Raw genomic sequence first — 16,605 nt, forward strand, 5'->3', positions numbered from 1 at the left:
GTCTCAAAGTGGGATGCATTTTCCGCAAGCTTTGGTGAGAATCCAAGAACAGGGGACATTTTGGGTGTCGACTTATCCCTCCCTGCCCGCTAGAGCTCTGCTGGAGAATGGCAGAGGAAGTCTATGTGACTGCTCCATGCATGGCCCGCTAAATTTAAGTCCGCTCGAAGCCGATGCCCTTTCTTAGGATGCGCTCTACGATTCAGGGGTAATGTTCACAAGTGAAAAAGGGCAATGGAGGCCGGGCGATCACCTTGGACCGAATACGATGAGACGGATTGGCCCTGGACAATGGTGCTCGCCATCTCGGCAGATGTATTGGCTATCGTAAACATAAAAGGGACAAAAGGGGGGGGGGGGTATCCTCAAACTCCAAATTCCATGCCAAAAAAACCCCCAGCTCATCAATATCAAAAAGCCCGCTCACTCTCCCTCCATAACCAAGGGGGGCTAAAGGAAAAAAAACCCATCCTGCAACCCGGCCCGTCAATGCTTCGAGTACAGATCCATGATACTCGCCTTGAAATCCGCAATCTCCTCCCTCTGCACCCGGTTCCGGCTCTCCAACGACGTAACCCGCTCCTGCAGCTCCGCGATCCTCTCATCCTTTGTCTTCAACGCGGCCCGCACGCTGTCCCTCCCCTTCGCCAGCCCCTTGGCCTTCATCGCGAACCGCTCCAATATGCCTCTAACAGTCTGTTTCGTCGCGTAATCTACCTTCTGGCCCTCCAGCAGGGCCATGACCTCCTCGGTTGGGTCGAGTTGCTGCTGCTCCTCCTCTCTGGAAGGGGTAGAAGCCGGCGGGGGCGACGACGGCCTGATGGTCGCCGGAGACGGCGGGGCGGTGGAGAAAGAAACATTGGCAGAACCGGGGGCTTCGTCCGTCCTCCGGCGCTTGGCCTCCGGGAAGAGCGTCCGGGTGACGGTCTGCGGCGTAGGCTGCGCGGCACCCCTCGTTGCCGACTGCCCCACGGGTGTCGACGGCGGCGCTGCGTCGCGGAGCTTCTGTGCGCTGCGCTCTACGGCCTCGTTGATGGCCTTCTCCTCATCCGGCGACAACTCGCCAAGCCCATATTCGTCCTCTTCGTCATCAGAGTCGGACTCGAAGACAACCCTCCTCTTCCTGCCGCGGGAAGGGGTTTCGGCCGCTCCCGTCGCTCCGTTGGCCTCGCCAGGAGCCTGCTCAGACCTGGTCGAAAAGTAGCTGTTCAAGAGCCTCTGCCTAGCCACACTCCTCTGCGTCGCAGGCGTCGGCGGTGCTTCCGGGGCAGCTGGAGCAGCCGTAGACGTAGGCCGCGGCGCGGGCTTGACGGCCGAACCCCCGCCCGGCGTCGGCACCTGCGCCATCGAGCCGTCCGCAGCGGCAACGAGCGTGGTCTCCTCCGGCCTGGGCGGCAACGTCAACGTCGACTCCCCGGCCCTGGTCTCCGCGTCCTCTTCCCAGAGGAAGAAGTCGCATTCCCACTTCTCGCACGAGTAAAATAGCCTGTCCTTGTTAGGCCCGTTCTTCTTTACGGGCTGGTGCTTCGCCAAGAGCCGCGGCTCGCAGTTGCAGTACCAGTTGCCCTCGAGGAAGAGCCCGTTGAAGCGGCTGCTGTTGGACGACTGGTGCGAGCCTCCGCGGCCGAAGCCGCTGGAGCGCCGCCCGCGGGGGGTGTAGCTCCTGCCACCGCTGCGGCTGTAGTTGCTTTTTTGCACAAGGCGTCTGCCGCCGCGCGGAGTCCTGGAGACCATCCTGACGCTGACGCTGCTGTTGGTGGTGACGGTGGCCGCTGCAGCCGGTTTCCTTTCGGTGCCGTATACGACTTTGAGGTGGGGATGGGTCCAGGGAAGACGGCGAACCATGTGATGGCGGGGTGAAAGTTGTGGTAATTCTGAGGAGGAAAGAAGCGATTTCAGCGACGTATGGTCATGAATGTGATGTCATTATCCCCCCACGGGTCGCGACCGTTATTATTCTTTGGCAGATCCGGACGATTGCCCGGTGTCCCCGTTCATATGTTGCAATCCTCGCAAGGAATGTGAAAATGGTGCTGGGGAAATGACGGTTCCCGTCTTTATCTCTTAAAGCTGAGATATGTCTGAAAGTAGACTTACTCAAGTCGGGCTGCATTGGAGGAATGCCCCGCCGTGCGGCTGGAATGTCGGGGGGCTGGGGGGGTGGCAGCTTGGCTGGGTGGAGCTCGGGGCCGGTATCTGAGAAACGTGAACGGGACGGGGAGCTTCCCCGTCATTTAACCTAATGCTGTGTGGCCCCGCTGTCGCTGGCGCTACGAGGCGCCGACCCCTGCAGGTAAGGCAGACCAGCGACCCTTCTTTTGGTGGCATTGCTGACCCGACTCGGGTACCTAGGACACGAAAACTTGGGTTCCAATATTGTTTGCCCAGCCTCGGTCTTAGTCCACTTTGAATTCCTTAAGGTAAGGTGGGTGACTCCCTTTGATTGGCCGATCATCTGGAAAAAGTTGTCTAGCATTTGAATATTGAACGATACTTGATGCAATGCCACCCGCCAAGCAGGAGCTGAAAACGTCACGAAGGCAAGCCGACACCGGCATACGATATACGCCTGTGAGAGTCAAACCGGTCAAATATTGACTTTTATTAAAATGTACTTGGGCGAGTCATCAAGACTTCGCTCTCAAGGGTATGATCATATTAACACGCAACCGTTCATCCATATGTGCAGCTTCCTCGCCAGCCCCATTCCCCCCCCAAACGGGCGAAATCAACCAAATCCAAGCCCACTTGATCAACGACACAACTAACCGCTCGCTATGCACGTTATAGGCAGCCAAGCCAAGCCAAGCTAAGTTGCTGCAAACTCTCCCCAGCTCCATTCGGCACATCTCTGGCTAAAAAGCAAGAGTAGGCGCGGGTATATGTAAGCCAAAAACGGGATTACAAAGGAAATCAACAAAAAAATGCCGCGGAAACTCTTGCCTGCTCCATGCTTCCTTCCCAATCACATGCCCATCAAACTCTTTCACACCTCGTAGAAGTAGTCTTCATCCAGACCTTCCCTGCTGGGGACAATCCCAGCACCCGGCGGCAGCCCGGTGTAGGCATCCTCTATCCTCACGTTCAGCAGCCTGATCTTGAGGCCAAAGTCGCTGACGAGGTTGACGAGCTTGTTTGTCTCGGCTGTGATGGGTGCCTGATTGAGCAGCATCAGGAGGCCGTCAAGCCATTCGGATGCTAGGCTGTGTGTGGGGGGGTAGAGCGTCAATATGGCCTGCTCCTTAGCATCGCCGCCCTTGGCTGCTTCCACGGGGTTGGCGTAGCTGAAGACAGTGATCTTGGTAGTTGATTTGACCGTCACATTGTTCTTGAGCGTCGAACTACTAGTCGCGCTGCGCGTCTCCTCGTTGGGCGCCGAAACATTGGACACTACCGAACTGATGGTGCTCAGATCAACCTTCTCAGTCAAGATGTCAAGCCCAGGGTCTTGTGCTGTTTGTGCCTCGAAGTCTGCGTAGTGGAGATACCGGCGGTTGTGTGATAACTTGGCGAACCGCCAGGGCCGTGGCGTGTACAGCCGGCGCTTCTGAGTCTCGTCGCGAGGGTTGGTATCCCTGCGGGGCAACGGTTTCGAAAACCACGAACCTTGGAGCAAACACCGGATCCGCTGCTCCTTGACAAACTGAAGAGCCTCCTGTCTCAACTCCTCTCGGACTTGATAAAGGTGCTGGCCCCACTGGTCCTCAAATGACAGCTCCAAAAGTTCCATCTGAAGCTCTCTCAAGGTGGTGCAGTCGTACTCCAAGAGCTCCTCCTCAACCTCCAACACATCCTTGGTCCTGCTGGCTTGGCCGACGACGTGCTCGATGAGTATGCGGACCAACTCCGCCACCTTTTCAAAGTCCAGCTGCTCTGCCGCCGTAGACTTCCAAACGCGGAAGAAAGCCTGCAGCCCGGCATTGTGAAGTCTCGACCACTGAAGGAGAAGCGGGCGGAATAGCTTTTCGTTATTCTTAATGCCGTCCAAGCCTTGGTATCCCTTGGTGTCCTCAAATTCCGACTTCTCAACCTCAAAGTGATCATAGAGAATCATGGTCACTGCGAGACTTGCTCTTGCGACCGGGCATCTCTCGGTCCGTGGCTTTGTTGACTGTTCCAGAAGTAGCTTTTGAAAGCCGTCCTCGTTCTTGCGCACGTAGTCTGTCAAGTCCATCATGCCAAGGAAACCGGGAATCTCAAACTCTTGCGTTGGACTTTCCGTCTCGAAGCCTAGCCTCCTCCATTTCTCAGGGTTGTGCCGCCGGCTCCCCTTCTTGCCAAGCTCGTTCAGTTCATCCGTCCTGGAGATGCCATTGACTTGTTTCTCGGGGTTGCTGGCGAGGTGAAGTCCTTTCAGTCCCCGCCGGTGCTCAGGCCGCTCGAGATCAACCTTGACCTCGCGCCATTTTTTCAGCAAAACCTTGGTTACCGATTGGAACTCAAGCAGGGGATGCGCAAGATCCTGCAGTGACGAACTCTGCATCAGATTGTACACCGCCTTGATCAAACCGAGATCCTGAAGGCGCTTGATGAACTTTGACCACTCCTCTGTCCCATGCGTGCTCGCTTTTGTGCTGTTCGCCCCGCTGTCGTTGGAGACTGCGTCCCGGATCATGGCGTTGATGAGCATGAGGGCATTGGCGCACAGCGCGTGGTCGGCTGACTGCAGCTGGGCTATGACGAGCTCGAAGAACTGTGGGTAAACTGCAACGGCAGGTTTCAGGGCCCTGAAGCCAAACGAACCCGGGGTGCGAGGGGTAGTTCGCCCGGAGGACTGCGTGTGGCCTACGAGGGCAACCAAGATCGACATGGCGCCGCGCAAAATGTTTACGAGCGGGTTCGTGACGATCAATTCGACAATGCGCTCAACAAGGTCCCCTGATGATGACCCTTCGAATATTTCCCAGCCCATATCCACCTCCAGCAGGCGCGTCAGACTCTGCAGCGAGTAGGCCAGTGTATTTCCTCCTGTGCTCATGATCAGGCGCCGCAAGACAACCAGGCCACCTGAGGATATGAAGACGTCGGCGAACGCAGGATCGTTTATTGAGGACTGCAACTTAAAGACGGCCATCTTCCTAGCGGCGTCCTCATCGCTCGCGAGGCGCGACAGGAGCGCTGGGATATCTGCCTGGTCCATGGCAGCGAATTCGAGAATATGTACGGGTTCGAGGAGGTAGTGGACGTCGGCGCAGAGACCGAGTGTCGGAAGGAAAGTCGTCAGCAGGAGAAGGGAAGATTCGCGCCCAGATTCATGGCCCTCTGCTGTGAAGAAGTGCTTCGGTCAGGCAATATAAAGCGAGAGGTGTCTGGGGTAGTATCTCGAGATTGAGCGGAAGAGGGTCCGTGTTAGGAGACGGAACACGGGATGAGGTCTCTCTGCAGGTCCCTCGCAATATGAATGAAGAAACGGCGCTAATCAGGGAGATAAAAAAAGAATTTTAGGATTCTCAAGACGGCAAGGTGTGAAATGGGCAAGCAAGGAGTGGACGTGGTGTACGAAAAGGAGAGTGTGCGAGGGCTGTCGAAGCAACAAACCAGATGTTTGGCTTCTGTCCGCGTTAGATGCGCACGGGCGGGAAGTTTGCGTATGTCCTGCAGGATAACCCCAGCAAGACTCCAAATGATTTAGGCCGTTTGGGGGTTCACTTTCACATTTCAGAGGGGGGCAGTCGCCGTGGTAGCACCAATGGCGCCGCACAAACGGTGTAGTGACCCACTTTTACAAGGGGTCTGCTAGTGGATTTGGGGACTTGGCTTCAAGTCCGAGAGGACGGCGGGACTGCGGCGCCTGATCGGCAAGTCAAGATAGCGTGGTGCGTGGCCAACGACTGGTTTCACCATGTCTTCCCACCGGAGACCGTTGATATTCTCATTGTGTCTGGTATGAACCTTATCGACATTACCCATCGGGTAAAATAGGTATTTGTTGTTTTCTCATCATATGGCCCCATGACTCGAAGCTATGGCCTCGTAGCTCGGATTATGTCAACCCTCGCTGACATATGCCCATTGGATGAATGCTACTTCACTTGCGGTGGGCAGATTGTCAATCGGCTGCACAACCCCACGCACAATCTGGAAGCTGCCAGCCACCGTGGAGGGCTACCGGTATGTCTACCGGATTTGACTCCGGAGGCTTTCAACACCAGCTTAGCTTTCAACATCCGGCCTAGCAGAGTGTTACTTTCAAGCATGTGACTGAGGAAGCAATGCTGTGGATGGACGTTCAGTAGACCCTTAGTTTGCAAACCACGGGCAACCCTCGACATGATACCTCTTCCGAACTGCAGTGATATCGCGAAAAGTAAGGAAGGCACAAAGATGACGCGAAATCGGGAAACGATTTCCAGTTAGTTTCACGCTTGTCGTCCTGCGCAAAATCATAATTCAATGTGAGAACGAACACGGAGTGAATAATAGGAATAAGGGTGGTAGTATAATTAAAGCCCAAAACATGAGAGGATGAGAAGAGGTCTCCTTTATTCAAACTTTCTACATTATACAAGACGCCGCGTGGATGGGAAGAATGTAAAGGTGAAGAAATCGCTGTAAGGCTGATCTGGAATGTATGACACCCCAAGAAACGAGAATCAAAGTCAGTCACACGTAATGTTCTAGACCGGTAATGGACGGCAATACGTACCCCGTTCCTGGATTATATGGAGATTCATCAAAGAACCACCTCGAACCCACTGTCCGCCCGAGCCACAGCATTAGCCACACGTGCTTCAGCCTCCGCATTAGTAATCGATGTGGCGCAAGGCTGCTAGAAATTCCTCGCCGTCGCATTCTCGCGACAGCATCCTGCAGCTCAAACCCATCTCAACGCGGCGCGAAACAACTCCGCCCCCAACGGTCAATTCTCCTCCGAACATCAATTTTACCTACCACAGGATACGAATATCACGTCTGTCATCTCGATACGCCAAGATATACAACATAGCAATCGCCGCCTTCCCTGACCAGATTGAACAACCGCAAAAATGGCCAACTTCCTCGCCTCCATCTTTGGAACCGAGCTCGACAAGGTCAACTGTTCCTTCTACTTCAAAATTGGCGCCTGCCGCCACGGCGACCGCTGCTCCAGGAAACACGTCAAGCCCAGCTATTCTCAGACAATCCTCATGCCCAACCTCTACCAGAACCCGGCGTATGACCCGAAAAACCGCATGAACCCATCCCAGCTGCAGAATCACTTTGACGCCTTTTACGAGGACATCTGGTGCGAACTCTGCAAGTACGGCGAGCTCGAGGAGCTGGTCGTCTGCGACAATAACAATGACCGTACGTTCCTTTCTCCCTATTTAACACGCCTACATTGGCTCGTCGCTGGCGTGCGTGTGGTTACAAGCCCTGTACTGACAACCACAATAGACCTCATAGGCAACGTCTACGCCCGCTTCAAATACGAAGACTCGGCCCAAAAGGCCTGCGACGACCTCAACTCGCGCTGGTACGCAGCCCGGCCGATATACTGCGAGCTCTCACCCGTCACCGACTTCCGCGAAGCCTGCTGCCGTCTCAACTCGGGCGAAGGCTGCGTCCGTGGCGGCTTCTGCAATTTCATCCACCGCAAGAACCCCTCCGAGGACCTCGACCGCGACCTGACTCTCAGCACGAAGAAGTGGCTCAAGGACCGTGGCCGCGACGAGAGATCCCCCTCCCGGTCCCCGACCCCGGAACCCACGCGCCGCCGATACTAGGGGAAAGGCAGCGGCGGCGGCGGCGGCGGCGGTGCGGACGATAGACGTGTCGCTGGTGGCAACAACGCTACCGACGGCGCCAGTGGCGGTGTCGCGGATAGACGCAACGGTGGTGCCGGCGGATTCGGGAACCACGGACGCGGCGATCTCGATGACTTTCACCGGCTGCCCGGCCGCGCATCCCGGCAGGACAGCAGTAATGGTGGCAGCCGCGCCAGAGGCGGCAGCCGGGAACGGGCGCGGCGGCCTGTGAGGAGGGATCTGGCTCGGTGACTTCAGAAACGGAATGAGGTGGAGGTAGCACGCACACCCCCCAAAATTGATTTTGATACCCAACCCCCGTGCTTCCTTGTCTCGACGGGGGGATTGGACGACCAAAAAGAGAGAGGAAGAGAGAAAGAGAGCGGCGTTCATGGCGTTCCGAGGACGGGTTTTATGGAGACTCTTGCAAGGGCGGAGCATCGTGTACAAACAAACATGTCATATGTACTAGTGCCTTGAACGAAGAGCAACTACAAGTTTGCACTTGCCACTTCCCGTGTGTCTGTGTGTCTGTGTTTTGATCCCTTTTTTGCAGTTGAATGCCATTATTGCTAATTCGTAAACGATGCTACATATCTACAGAGGTATCCCCTTTTCTACCGAAACCCCGATTTTCGCCAGTGCACCGAATTGTATGTGCCCCTCTCTCTCCTCTAGCCAGAGGTTTGCCTCCCATGATGAATGAAAGTGGTTTGGCACGATTTTGCCAGACGGGAACCCGAAATTGTGTCTAGTTTTGCTCCTGGGCGTCGTGGAAGCTGTCCTCGCTTGTCTCGGCCCTCTTCAGCTGCGGGACCTCCTTCTTCAAGTCCGTGGTGAAGTCCATCAGCGGACCCTGGTCTGGCTGTGTTCCCGTCTTGTTGAGCATGCTCTGGATGTCCTTGGAGCCACCGTGGGCTTCTTGTCCAGCTACAGGAGCAGCGGTTGGGGGCTGGACTGCCGGCGCCGGCGCTGCCGCATCAGTGGATGGAGCATCACCAAAGTCAATCAAATCATTTCCGCCATCTTGCGGTTCAGCGACCGGCACCTTCGCAACCGAAGGCTTATGCGCAGGAATGACGTTCGTGGCGGGTGCCTTCTGCCCCTGAAGAATGGGGTAGATGGCCAGGATTTGCTCAGTCTGCTCCGCGGGCGTGGAACCGTCACTGCTTGGTGTTAGTCCATCCACGTGAAAGGAGACAAGGGGGTTGGAAACTCACATCGTCGCGTTGATGATCCATTCCAGGTCTTCCTCCCCTTCTTCAGGGCCGTCGGGGCCACCCTGGACTCCTCTGAAGAGCCTGGGTTGCCACTCTATGCCTTCGCGTGTTCTGATTTCCCGCTCTTCGCGTTGCTTGTCTTCGACCTTGGTTTTTTCTTCCGTCGCAAGCTCGTGGTTACGGTCTTTCACAGCCTGAGCCGTCGGCTGCCACAGCCTCTGAGACTCACGCTCCTCTTGCTCTTCAATTGGCCGCACCAGGGGGGTGCTGGGCTTTGACTTTCTGGCGTTGAAGAACATTTCCTTGTGCCCAGTCTGGAAGCACCGTCAGAATGACCGAGATGGGAAGGAGTACGGCTTCTAGCTTACCTTGACATCCTTGACGTACATTTCCTCGCTCCAGAGTCCTGAAAGCTCGTAAAGTACTTCGCCTGTGCTCTCGTGCTTGATGAAACCGCCAATAGCATTGTAGGTGCCGCTGACCCAGCCTTTCGTCTTGAATTCGATATCGGCGACCAGGTCGAGCTCAGGGCAGCGCACAAAGCTGTGGTCTCCCAGCTCGTACTTCATCTTTCCGAATAGGATGCCTCGAGCGTACATGTTGGGCTGCGTCAGGATGCTGTGCTCATGGTCAGCATCCAGTTCTCGAACTCCCACTTCTGAAGCTAGCGTACTATCGTTCACCCCGGGTCTTGTCCTTTCCTCTGTTCAACAGAGACAGAATAGCTGTGCCCTCCATCATGCTTGCTGCCGAGTTCCCAAGGAACTTGCTTCTCGGCTTGAGTGTGCCGTCAACTCGGATGTGATGTTCGGGAACCATATAAAAGTAACTCGACTTCGGAGGGTGATGTGACGTTTGCTCGGATACATAGTAGGCTCTCGTGTTATCAGGTAAGTCCCAGTAGCAGGTGAATGTCTCGCCGAGGATTGGGTTGAGGGGCTTCTTTACTCCTCTACATACGGGTTAGCGATGTTTGAAGATTACACGGGTAGCTCGGGAGGGACGACGGACGGTGGTCGAATGTGCCAGCCACTCAGGTAGAACTTGACAACAGAAACAAATCGCAGGAGGGGGTCGTCGATCTCGGGTATCGGAAGAAGCATCTCAGGGTGGCACATGAAGCTACGGCGAACAGTCAGCGAAGGATGCCTCGGAAGACACATCAACGCTAGAAGTCACTGACTTGGTTATCCTCTCGAGCATGCTACGGGGCTCAAGAATGAAGGTTGGCAGAACGACGCGACTCAGATCAGCTCCCGGCCGAAGCTGAGAGATGATGTGGCCGAGCACTGGGCCCCATGTTAGCCAAGTGCATGTGAAGCATCGCGCACAGAGGAGGCTGCGACGCGATGTTGTTCGTGATAGCCCAACTGACCGTTGCCCTGATCGGGCTCTACCACAAGAGTATCGTCATCTTCGGCAGCGGAAGCTCCCCTGGCCTCGTCGACGCTCGACCGGTTGCTGGCTGGGGGGTTGGAGATCCAAGTCAGCATTGGAGGCAACTTTTTTGAGGCGCGCGCGGACGGGATAGTGGAGAGAGAGGGTTTTCGGGGTTCCCGGGGGACTTCAGAGCCAGGCAACCGGGTAACGAACGGGAGCAAGAAATCAGCAAGCAAAAAGTTGCAGAGTGGGCGCAAATTTGTCGCCGTAGGAGCAGCGCGAGACTGGATAAAATGATTCCTATTACAGTAGGTAGGCACACTAGGGCTGGTAAGACTCACTGAGGCTGGACGCTCTGGAGCGTCTTCCTGGCACATGGACCAAACCCATGGCTGCGACTGGCTCTCGGTGGGCGGTGGGTGCAACGATGCCCCTCAGTGTCTTTTCGGCCGCTATCGGTCTTATCGGCGCGCCGTCCGGGATGTTCCTTTCGGCGGGCAGGAGGGGAGGGGTGGCGGTTTAGTGCTCGCGGCAAGGCGTTGCTGATGGAGCGAGTAGGGGTAGAATCGGTAAACGATGGGCCTCGCAGCCCGGTACGTAGTTGATCAGGAGGGGAAAACTGCGCAGCACAACAGTGGATATTGTGTGGGAATTTTGTCGTAATAAAAGCACTTGGGGGTCAACAGTCCGAAGGTCGTTTTTAGTTTAGCTGGGGTAAGGAGATGCTGGTGAAGGAACCCTCGGAAGCAAACGCAAGACGGTGGATCAGTCGAACGCAAGTAGGGGTAGGAAGAAAGATTAAAAAGTCGGTAAAGTTGGGCCGGACGGGAGAGGCTGATTTTCAGAAGGGGATGATGACCTATGGTTGTCTTACTCTGGGCTTGCTGGTGCTATCTATTGCCGTTGCTGTCTCTCCCAGCAGAAAGAAGAGCAGGGCAGAGAATAGCGAGGAATAGAGAGGCTGAAGGGGACGGCAGAGGAGAGCAGAGGAAGGAACGGGATGGAGAGCGGAGGAGGTCAAGCTGGTGCAAAAGGGACGCAGGGCAAAGGTCAATATTTGTTCTGGTTCGCTGAGGAACGGCCGGAACTTGGGATGATGGGCGGTAAAAGTAGTTACAAGCAAAGGTCAGAGTCGAGAAAGGGTAACGAGACCGAGGCCGTGTCTTCTTCATTGTGATCTCGCCCAGATCCAGTAGATTCCTTAGCAATTAATACGTAGGTGGATGGTAAGGAAAAGGCAACGGTAGATCACAGGTTCAACAGGTCGCCAGAGGCCCCAGGCTTCCATGCAATCGTTACGTCGCTGATTTGGACCCCACAGCGAACGAGGGGGGTGATGACGTCGCGTCATGCTTGGGAAACTTTTTTCTTTGGTCTACTTCTCCAATGCCTGCCTGGTCTTGGTTCCGTGCACCAATTTGGCGGTCACGCATCTCGGAACCCAGCGAAATGGTGCCCAAGATTCTTAGCCACCAAGGTACCACGACTGCCTGATAAGCCGAACATCGCTACACCAGATCCCATCTCTTGAGGTTACTCAACCCCCCCCGGCAACCTGTCTTTCTCCTGGGAAGAGAGAGCAGGGCTGCTTCAGGACAAGACCCCAAGATGTAGCCCGCATCTCTTCGCACCGGAGTGTCACCCCCAGCTTTCCCCCTCCTTCCGTCCCATGTTCAATACAGCAAAGTGCGGCACTACCCTTGCATCCAATCAATCACACGCCCACGGCCTTTCTGTTCACAAGCCAATCAGTGAGTGGGGGCGTCCCCCTTCTGTGCAATTCCTCGCCTACTCAATGTGCCAAGTCAGTCATGTCTGGGCCTTTTCTTGCTACCCACATGGCTGCCTTTCTCACACACAAATCCCACCTCCATCATGCAGGTTAATTGTGGCAGTGCCATTGCCTTTCCTGGTGGTGTAAGCAATCACGGCGAGGGTGACGGCTCCGAGGTCCAGCCCAAGAATTTATCCCTAGTGCAGTCAAACGGCCGAGAGGAGACAGCTCCAACTGTGGGGTGGGGTTTGATGGGTTCGACCCATGAGCATACTACAAAAGGTCATCTTGGCCTGGAACTAGCTTCCCAGCACGGCCGTCTGAATTCGCGGTTTCCGGCATATTCTTATGCATCGTACGCATCGTATATCATTCCAATACGCGTACCATTGACAAGTTACTGTCCTGTCTGCCTACCCTGGCTGTATGCGCACGCTTGTTTGCTTGCCCTGTCTCACCGCCCACATTATATCCCAACAGGTAGAAACAGGCCAGACCAAACCTGGCCAATTTGTTGAAAACCACACAAAATATGGGAGGCTCTCGGCAATGTTTAGCTTCGTAGGCAAATGGGTGTCAGACCCGAGTCTTCCGGCCAAATCCGCCAAATCTGCCACATCACCCGAATCCCCGGGCAATCGTCATCTCGGTATAAACTAATGCCACACCCACTGGCTCATGTCAACGGCCCATGCCTTTTCCGTCCCAGTGCTTCGTCCGCCGCTCCTATCCCGTCATCCGTTGTCTGCAAAGCAACGTGATGAACCGACTGATGGGTATCTCGTATTTCGAATGTCCAGATTTCGCTTCCCGCCGCAATGCTTCGGATGCTTCGCCTTTCGCTCAACTTGTCACTATTAAATCTACTGGTCCACGTGGGCTCATTTGCCCCTTAGCGACCTTGAGGCGCCCTTGACAGGTGCCGGGAGACACTGACACAGACGCTCGCGTTCTAATCGGACGTTAGTACCAACCCGGGTCCGTTCGTTCGGTTGCTGGAAACTTACCCGCTTCATTCTCGAAGAGGAGAGAGATATCGTCGTGTTCACCCGGCAGATCCGGCAAGTCCAAGCAGATAAATCCCATGTCATCCGATGGCCCGTCGGTGCCGTTGGGCATCCGCGGCATCGGGAATTTGGCGTCCACAAACTTGATACCCGCCTTGCTACTCCGCGAAAAGGTCTCGAACACATCTGTGCCCTTCAGAACGAAATTCATGCACTGTCCATGGTGGAAATCAGGGAAAAATGCGAGCAGTTGGATAATGGAGTCCTGCTGCACCACTTGGATTCGAGTCAGTCCCGCCTCCCACTTCTTGTGGATTGGTACCACCATTCGCCGACGAGATATGGCAAAGGCCGCCGCGAGGCCGTCAAAGATAACGGTGAAGCCCGTCAGCGCAGCCTGGAAGGCGTGGAGATCTCTCTGGGTAGGGAAACTGTAAGTGCGAATCGTCTGGCTTGTCTGCAGCATCTGAAGCATTTCGGTCAGCGCCTTGGGCACCTCTTTTCCCACGGATGCATCCGACACTGTTGCAGTCATGTCAAACTGTGGCTGCCGCATGACCACCAGGCTCTTCGTGTCCTGAACCTCTAGCCTCAGCCTGCATTCGCCGGGTGCGAGGTTGACACGATCAGTTAGAGAGCCCTGCTTGGATTCTACAACAACCCTCAGTCGGTCGGACAAAACTGTGCGAGGATGGTCCTCATCTGCGTCTTCGTTGATGACTTTAATGGCCGTCCAGGGGATCTGGCTTACGCCCGGAAGATACTTGCTGTCCTGCAGAGATGTTGAAATGGAGAAACCAAGCAGGGGGACATCTGCGTAGATTGTCTCATCCCTTTGGACATTAGTGCCGGCCAGCAGGTTGTAGAGGCTCGCTCGCTCTTTCTCGTCACCGAACGAGAGCACCATGGTCGCTTTCTGCCGGCCATTGTCGTACTTGAGTAAAAGAGCAGGATCGCCATTGTCTGAGCGGAGGAAACCGAAGGGCACCGGCAGCTGCGGTGAGTAGCTGTGGTTGATACCACTGAGAGTTCTCGTGCGAGGACCGGTCACAACAGCAATTCTGAATCCGCGATGGTAAGCCCGAGGGCCGGCGGCAGCATTCTCCTTATGAATCTTCTCAAAGACAGCCACGTCGCAAGCTTGCACAGCCTCCTTGGGGAACGCCCGGGCCTGGGGGTCTGAATCGAAGTACTGGAATGACCTCAGGGCGGAGCGGAACGTGCAATGCTCGTCTGTTCGAGGGTAGAGCGTCGATTGAACCTTGGCCCCAAAGTCGTACATGCTCCAAAGCATTCTGTAGTCTTGCTGGGAGCATTGTGCAACAACCATGAAGCCTCGAGGAAGCTTGATTTCAAGCGAGCATGTCTCATTGCGCCACCGGACATCGTCCCAGGTTGGGCCCACCGCCTTGTTCCCCTGGATTCGTAGGCTGACCTCCCCATGTTGGCTAGCAATAACGAAAACAAGGTTAGGTTGTTTCTGAGGCCGAACCATGGACAAGAGGGATGGGAAATAGAATCTTTGCGACTCCATGCCTTGCTCCATCAAGAACACATCAGTGCTGACTCTGCCAAAGGTAAAGTTCTCGGTTGTATCGCCGGGAGGCAGTGTCTCTAGTATTTCCGAGGGCGAGGGAGTGCGGACGACTCCAGTCATGGCTGCAGTCGAGTCGGCAGTGAGCAGCGCCACCATGTCGACGCTGAGTCTCGGGTACTCGACCCAAATAGACTTGTCAATGCTTTGGGGCAAAAGTGCCTCCTCGGGGGGGAGGAAGCCGTTTCTCTTCATTGAGACAGCCAGTTTCTTGAGTGTCGCAACAAGCGTCGAGCGAATCTCGTTGATGCCTGCGTCTGGCGGAAGACGCTTGTTGTCCATGAGCTCAGGGATAGCCTCTTCTGACACCCAGTACCCTTTGGCAAGATTGGCATAGGCCTGCTGGCGGTCCATGTCGTTTTGCATCTGGTCCTGTGGGCTGCCAGGACGCGCGCGCACAGCAGCCTCCAAAGCCATGCGTCCTTTCAGGAACCACCACAGAGCAGCACGCGCCAGCTCCGGCAGTGAACAGGCTGAGAGGGGCTTGATTGTCTCAGCGTGCAGTCTAAAGAGCTCATTGAGATGTCGTGTCCGCGTCACAAACGCGTTGAGAGCATCGTCCCCAACGGCGAGAACTGCATCGTGCATGTTGAAGGAAGGTTGCCTGGAGCCTATCGCAGCAGATGGGGGGGCCATATTGTACTGGGAGCTAACGGAAGGTTGCCGAGAGAAGTTGGCAGAGCTTTGTTGGCTGTAGTCAGTGCTGCTTGAATAAACAGATGATGGGCTTTGATCAGGTGGCTTTCTGTGCTCCTCAGGTCTCGGTGGTATGGGTGACTTATTGGGCGGTATGGGAGATCTGTTTGGTGATTCGTGTATTTGAGGTATGCGAGGGGCTTGGCCCCCATGCTCTTCGCGTTCGGGGTGCGAGGACTGGCTTGCGGAGCGTGCGGCCTCCGCAAATGCCCTGCCCTCAGCCTGTCGCATCTCGGCCTGCTGGAGCTCTATGAAGGATTTCCGGTTGTCGTCCTTGGCGCTGGTCGGGGTGTCTAAGAACGGCGCCGAGGCATTGTTGCCAGGCGCCACCTCTCTGTAAGCCGGGGGAGGCTCCTTGGGCTCAACGGGCTCGTTGATGGAGGAAAAGCCTGTCTGCGTCCGTCGCAGACGGCCTGGAACGAAGTCCGAGTCCTCCTTCGGCTCGGAGGGTGCTCTAGGGGGAGAGTCGTGAACAGCAGCAATGGGTTTCCGATGAGGAGACGGCGGAGGGCGTTGCTTCTTTCGCCTTGATATCTCAATGGCGGGAATCTCCGACTCGTCGCCGCCCTCGCCAATGACTTCAGGGTAGGAGTCTACGAAGCGGACTGTCAGGCCCTTTCTGTTGCTACGCCGCGGACTCCGAGGTGGGATACCGGGGCTAAGCCCAGGGCTGCGCGCAGAGTGGTATGGGAGGGTCAAGCTCTGCTGAGAGTGACTAGCGACAGAGAGGGCTTGAGGATAGCGAGTGGCGGATGTAGTATCGAGCTTTGTGAGCATCGGGAGGGCGGACGAGGGCGTCGCATGGGAAACCTGAAGGCTATCGGAAGGGCCATTGAGGAAGTCGTTGATGTTGCTTCCCTTCTCTTCTGCCGTTGGCTTGCGCTCTTTCTCTTTCAGCGCGAAGAGCTTCCCCATTAGACGACCCCGCCTCGAAGAGGTAGCGGACTGCGGCTCGTTCTCCATGACTTGAGGTCGTTATCGTCGAGCGGGCAGTAGCGAAATCATGGGTAGGTGAGATTCTGCGAGGAGCGGTGGTGTCAGCAAAGGCAAGCAGAAGGGGCGGCTCCCTCCCTCTCGGTGAGATGTGGTTGCTGTTGGAAGCAGGGGAATCAGCTGCTAATTTACCTAGAAGAGTTGCAAGGCAGTTCTCAGGTGAAGCTGCCTAAAGGCGCTCCGAATCGCACGTGAAGGGGTGGATTTTTTTTTT

At 55.7% G+C, this 16,605-nt stretch overlaps 5 protein-coding genes across 5 annotated transcripts; 1 reads left to right on the top strand and 4 right to left on the bottom strand.

Moving 5' to 3' along the window:
- Nucleotides 1-486: 486 nt before the first annotated feature.
- On the bottom strand, nt 487-1,845 carry EsH8_I_001035 (uncharacterized protein; the record flags this gene model as incomplete). The annotated part of the gene is made up of 1 exon (XM_083268448.1): nt 487-1,845. One exon carries the CDS (start codon nt 1,843-1,845, stop codon nt 487-489), a length of 1,359 nt encoding a protein of 452 aa, XP_083118886.1.
- A 1,141-nt stretch (nt 1,846-2,986) lies between these two features.
- On the bottom strand, nt 2,987-5,140 carry EsH8_I_001036 (ELMO/CED-12 family-domain-containing protein; the record flags this gene model as incomplete). Its single annotated transcript, XM_083268449.1, has 1 exon — nt 2,987-5,140. The coding sequence occupies one exon, from the start codon at nt 5,138-5,140 to the stop codon at nt 2,987-2,989; it is 2,154 nt and encodes a 717-aa protein (XP_083118887.1).
- A 1,846-nt stretch (nt 5,141-6,986) lies between these two features.
- On the top strand, nt 6,987-7,706 carry EsH8_I_001037 (zinc finger CCCH domain-containing RNA-binding protein; the record flags this gene model as incomplete). Its single annotated transcript, XM_083268450.1, has 2 exons — nt 6,987-7,287; nt 7,378-7,706. The coding sequence occupies 2 exons, from the start codon at nt 6,987-6,989 to the stop codon at nt 7,704-7,706; spliced, it is 630 nt and encodes a 209-aa protein (XP_083118888.1).
- Nucleotides 7,707-8,478: 772 nt separating this feature from the next.
- On the bottom strand, nt 8,479-10,717 carry EsH8_I_001038 (OSBP family protein; the record flags this gene model as incomplete). The annotated part of the gene is made up of 8 exons (XM_083268451.1): nt 8,479-8,893; nt 8,948-9,261; nt 9,316-9,565; nt 9,621-9,899; nt 9,959-10,069; nt 10,131-10,236; nt 10,323-10,412; nt 10,669-10,717. 8 exons carry the CDS (start codon nt 10,715-10,717, stop codon nt 8,479-8,481), a joined length of 1,614 nt encoding a protein of 537 aa, XP_083118889.1.
- A 2,265-nt stretch (nt 10,718-12,982) lies between these two features.
- EsH8_I_001039 (uncharacterized protein) lies at nt 12,983-16,361 on the bottom strand (the record flags this gene model as incomplete). The annotated part of the gene is made up of 2 exons (XM_083268452.1): nt 12,983-13,053; nt 13,109-16,361. The coding sequence occupies 2 exons, from the start codon at nt 16,359-16,361 to the stop codon at nt 12,983-12,985; spliced, it is 3,324 nt and encodes a 1,107-aa protein (XP_083118890.1).
- Nucleotides 16,362-16,605: the final 244 nt, after the last annotated feature.

The sequence above is a fragment of the Colletotrichum jinshuiense genome, chromosome 1 (genome assembly GCF_051148585.1).
Source record: "Colletotrichum jinshuiense chromosome 1, complete sequence".
NCBI lineage: Eukaryota > Fungi > Ascomycota > Sordariomycetes > Glomerellales > Glomerellaceae > Colletotrichum > Colletotrichum jinshuiense.